The sequence below is a fragment of the Phragmites australis genome, chromosome 1, assembly GCF_958298935.1.
Source record: "Phragmites australis chromosome 1, lpPhrAust1.1, whole genome shotgun sequence".
In the NCBI taxonomy this organism is placed as follows: domain Eukaryota; kingdom Viridiplantae; phylum Streptophyta; class Magnoliopsida; order Poales; family Poaceae; genus Phragmites; species Phragmites australis.
In genome coordinates this window covers 30051876-30056745 of record NC_084921.1, presented here as the reverse complement: position 1 = coordinate 30056745, position 4870 = coordinate 30051876, and the positions used below count along the sequence as shown (strand labels likewise).

The window sequence follows — 4870 nt, the reverse complement described above, 5'->3', positions numbered from 1 at the left end:
ATCGAATAGGTCGATTCATGTTCATGGCCAGAGGAGTCAATATCCCACCTGCTAACCCAATGGTGATAGATCCAAACACCATGGTAAATTATGGCACAGGAATTCCCGAGGATCTAGCAGTGGTAGCCGTCGCTCATGGTACCCACGTTGCTGGTGATATACAGCCAGAGACATCTACAGCTAGAGCCTTATGTGTCCCTGACACAACTCTCTTTCAATGGATCGTAGGAGGTCAGGTACCTCTTGGTCTTCAACGACAACTTTCGGTGGGCACACCTCCACCGCCAATGGCTCAAGCATCGAGGAACAAGCTCCCTCAGAATAGCAACCGCGAAGTAGCATCATCTTGACCACAGCCAAGTCTGGGCAGTGGTGTTTTCAGCACTCTGGATGCTAATATCCAAGGAGCTCATCTGATTCTAAGATCTCTTCTAGAGTTGGATCCAACAAATCCTTTTAACCTCTGTGGTTAATCAGGTCAGGATCCTACTCGATGCGGTATAGATCCAAGCTGCTCGAGTGAACAATTCTAGCAACTCTAGGCGCCCCAGTAGGCAAGGCACCAGCTTGAGGAGCCATGAACGCAAGCATCCCTAAGTCGAGGGATCCCAGGCGAGAAGCTCAGGTGATCGATCTCGAGCATCACTTTGCGAGCCAAACTGTAACTGTCCTACCCACAGGTGTAGGAACCAGGAAGACCAGAGGAATCGCATTCCTCATAATCGGCATGATCTATGTACAATAATAGACAGCCATCATGAGGAACGCCACAAGGATGACCGCCGTTATTACGACTACAGATCTCTAAGACAAGATGGTCGATGTGACTCCCCTACTCTAAGGAACAGGCATGATAGTCCTCCCCCACATCCTATTGAAGAATTCGATAGAGGCTGTGAAGCTTTCGTACACGAGATTTAGTCGATATGGTGGCCCGAGAAGTTCAAGGCAGGTCCGATCTAGAAGTATGATGTTTTAGTTGATTCATCTCTAAGATGGGCGAGCAAGGGATGTCTTTCTTCAAGCTGTTGAAGAAACATGACCGGTTCGAGTGGATAGAAGAAACAGAGCGTGGCTTCTAGGATTTAAAAAGCTACCCCACAAGTTGTAAGCATGGTCCCGATGGTCGAATGGGAAAATCTTGAGAGAAAGGCCAAGTTACCATATGCAATCTTGATGTCTTCCCGGAAGCTATAGCACTATTTTTAAGCACACAAGATCACCATCATGATGACGTATTCGCTGCAAGATGTCATATGCAATAGGGAGGCTACTGGACAAATCGTGTAATGGGCGGTCGAGCTCAATGAGTTTGACGTTGGATATGTGCCACGCATAAGTGTGAACTCAGGAGTACTAGCGGAATTCATCGTCGAATGGAGAAGTGTTGAAGAAACAAGGCCAAGTGTGACCGAAGACCACTCGACGCTCTTCTTCGATGGATCGCTCACGCTTCAAGACTCGGGAGCTGGCATTGTACTTAAATCTACAATAGACGATGAACTCAAGTACGTTGTTCAATTTGATTTTAAAGCTTCTTACAATGTAGTAGAATGTGAGAGACTGGTAAATGGGCTCCGCATAGCTGAATGACTTGGAATCAGTGACTTCCCGTGAAAGAGGACTCATAGCTAGTTTGGAACCAAATACAAAAGGAGTACCAGTGCTCAGACGACAACACATCAGCTTACTTGAACGAGGTGTGAAAACTCAAACAGAAGTTCGAAGGGTTAGAAGTAACACACATCAAGAAGAGTGACAACTCCGGTGCAGATGAACTTACGAGACCCGTTTCTTGCCGAGCTCCAATACTCATAGAAATTTTTATTGAGAAACTTCTCAAACATATAGTTTACATCCCTACACTCGGTGATGAATAACGTGGCAGCCTGAAAAAAAAAATGAGCTGCTCCAGCCAGAGTGGAAAACGAGACCACGGTCTCGCGATCACGCTAGCGGTGTCCAACAAATGGAGACCCACGAGGGGCGGCACAAGCATCCAACAAGAAGGTCAGCAAGAGTGGAAAACACCTCACATGCAGCAGTACTACTCGGAAGCAGAGCTTGTCAGATGTCTACTCCGATAGAATTGACCAAGGGATTCATGCTCATGCATGTCTGTGCAGTCACACCAGCGACTTCTGACCGGTCTCAACACTTGTTGCCCAAGTTCAGCCCAGCACAAGCATCCTCCAGAGCATTTTTTTCTTTTCTTTTGTGGCAAAGCTGGCAGGTGCTCAGTTCTCTCTGCCTTCGACATTAGGTGAGTAAAATGACTCTGACCAGAACGATTGAACAAGCTATATATGATGTGCGAGAGATTCTGTACCGCAGATTACATCGCATCTTTTTTCACTATCATAATATCGAGGAGTTGTCGCAGAGAGATCGAGAATAACCCACGTTCTGTTGCAAGATGAGGCGTACAATCAGCTGCAGTTGCAGTGCACCCGTCCTCCACCGATGGTGACACAGCATACTCAGATGAAATGAAATGAAATGTTCCTCAAATTAATCTTCTCTCTCAGCTTCTTTTTATGCAAATTGAACTGTACACATAAGTATCTTGCAACAATGGAGCTTGGAACAACAGCTGCCCAAATTTTCCACAAGATGTTTACATCACATCGCTTTAATTACACCACACTGTCTTGTGTTTGTTTCCCATATAGATCAATCAAGTGATTGTGATTGATCTGCATGCTAACAGCAGCAATCCTACCAAAATCTTCTAGGCTAAAAGAATCGCTACTCGTTCCAGTTCAATTTGTACCAAAGAAACCGCTCGAGGCAGGAAGAGGGAGAGTGATCAGAAGAATGTGGTGCCGGCGAGCCCGTGGTGGAGGAGGTTGTGCGCGATGTTGTCCCTGGCGCACTTGGCGGCCTCGGAGCGCACGGGGTTCTCCGGCGTGGTCTCGTCGTCCACGAGGTCGCACCGGATGTCCGGGTCCACCTCCTCGCCGCGCAGCTCGCAGATGTTGTGCAGCACGCAGCAGGCGCCCAGCACCACGGGGAGGTCCTGCAGCTTCACCTCCGTGCGCTTCTGCAGGCACGCCCAACGCGCCTTGAGCCGCGCGAAGGCGTCCACCGCCACGCGCCGGAGGTCGCCCACCTTCTCGTTGAACGCGTGCTGCGTCCACGTCAGGTTCTGGTGCGTGTACGGCACCAGCACCCAGTCCATGAGCGGGTAGCTCGCGCCGCCGACGAGCCACGCCTCGTGCATCATCCCCGCCGCCGCGCGCTGGTGGAGCATCGACTTCTCGAGGACCTGGTCATCCGGCATGGAGCCCGGCCACCCGATGCACACGTCGGTGAAGGCGCCGTTGGGGCCGACCACGCCCTGGAGCGTGATGGAGTAGGAAGTCTTCTGGTTGCGCTCCGTGTGGCGGCGGTTGAAGTAGGCGGCCACCGAGATCTTGGGCGCGATGATGGGGATGTGGGTGGTGTACATGGCGCCGATGACGCCCGGCACGCCCGAGGTCCGCTCGAAGCTCGCCTTGAATCGCGCCGCGGCGTCCTCGTCCGGCCACTGGAGGAAGCGTGGCATGAGCACGGACTTGATGGCGGCGCAGACCTCGAGGACGAGCTTGTGGCAGGTGGAGATGCCGAGGCCGAAGCGCTTGGAGACGAGGCGGAGCGGCTCCCCCGTGGCGAGGCGCCAGATGCAGACGGCGACGCGCTGGCGCACGGGGATGGCGGCGCGGAGCATGGTGTCCTCCTTGGCCACCGCGGAGCCCAGCGCGTCGCAGATCATGTCGAACGTCTCCCGCCCCATCCGGAACGCGCGCCGGAACTCCTGCTCCGGGTAGTCGGCGCTGTTACACTTGTCCCACCAGGCGCGCGACCGGTCCTTCACCCACAGCCGCCGCTGGTGGTGCCCCGCTGCGCGCGTCGGCGAGCCCGACGCCGTCGCCGCCGTGGCCTCCTCGCCGGCCACAACGGCCGCCGCGGCCGCCGATGCCACGAGCCTGGAGCGCTTGGACCTGTAGGCGGCCTCGGTCTCCGCGGCGGCGTTGAAGCTGCCCTCCATCTTGGCGTGGTAGTCAATCATGGCCTGCGACTTGGTGTCGGCGTTGGACTCGAGCAGCGCGAGCTCCCGCCTCGACGCGTCCGCGGCAACCGCGCGCTCGGCGTGCTCCTCCGCCTCCAGCGAGGCCAGCGAGGTGAGTATCTTGGCGATGGAGCGCTTCCTACTGTCCTTCTTGGCACCAGCGTCGTCGTCGTTCCCAGCGCCTCCTCCACCGCCATCACCCGCACGCTGCTTCCGGCGCCGGCCGTTGGGCATCGCGACGGCGACGGCGTCGGCGTCGAATGCGAGCGGCGACGGCACCGCGGCGTCCTGGAGGAAGGAGTAGTAGAAGGCGAAGTCGTCGTCCCCTGCTGCCGCACCTCCACCGCTGGTTGGGGCGCGGCCGTTGGATGGGGATCTCATATATCTCTTGGCTCGCACACCACACACGACGCAAGCTCAGAGGCTCCCCGCCCCGGTTCAAGGCTGCGTCGGCCGGGTCAGTCTCGCGTGCTGGTGGCGGGTGCGCGTCAAAGGCAGGCAGGCAGGCAGAGAAACGAGCGAGTTGGAAATGGAAGTCCGTCCGTGTGATTGGCGCTAGCCGAGGTTGGGGAGACTGGTGTGAAAGGGGGCGATATAAATACCCTCCTAGTCTGTGCTGGGGAAGTTGCAAAGGCCGGGGGCCGACGTGTGAACGCGGCTGGACTTGCTTTTTGGACAAGGAAAGGAAGGGGGGACCGACCTGCCTCGGACAGCATGCGTGGAGTGCGTGCCGCGGCCGCGGGATTACGCGGTTTCGGGCAGGTGGGATGGGGTGGGGGGCTGGGCTATGCTGGGCTGGCGCGGCACGACAACGCGTGG

At 55.6% G+C, this 4870-nt stretch overlaps 1 protein-coding gene across 1 annotated transcript; it reads right to left on the bottom strand.

The window, feature by feature from the left end:
- Positions 1 to 2490: 2490 nt before the first annotated feature.
- LOC133914807 (protein ALP1-like) lies at positions 2491 to 4627 on the bottom strand. The gene has a single exon (XM_062357816.1). The coding sequence runs from the start codon at positions 4430 to 4432 to the stop codon at positions 2810 to 2812; it is 1623 nt and encodes a 540-aa protein (XP_062213800.1). The 5' UTR covers positions 4433 to 4627; the 3' UTR covers positions 2491 to 2809.
- Positions 4628 to 4870: the final 243 nt, after the last annotated feature.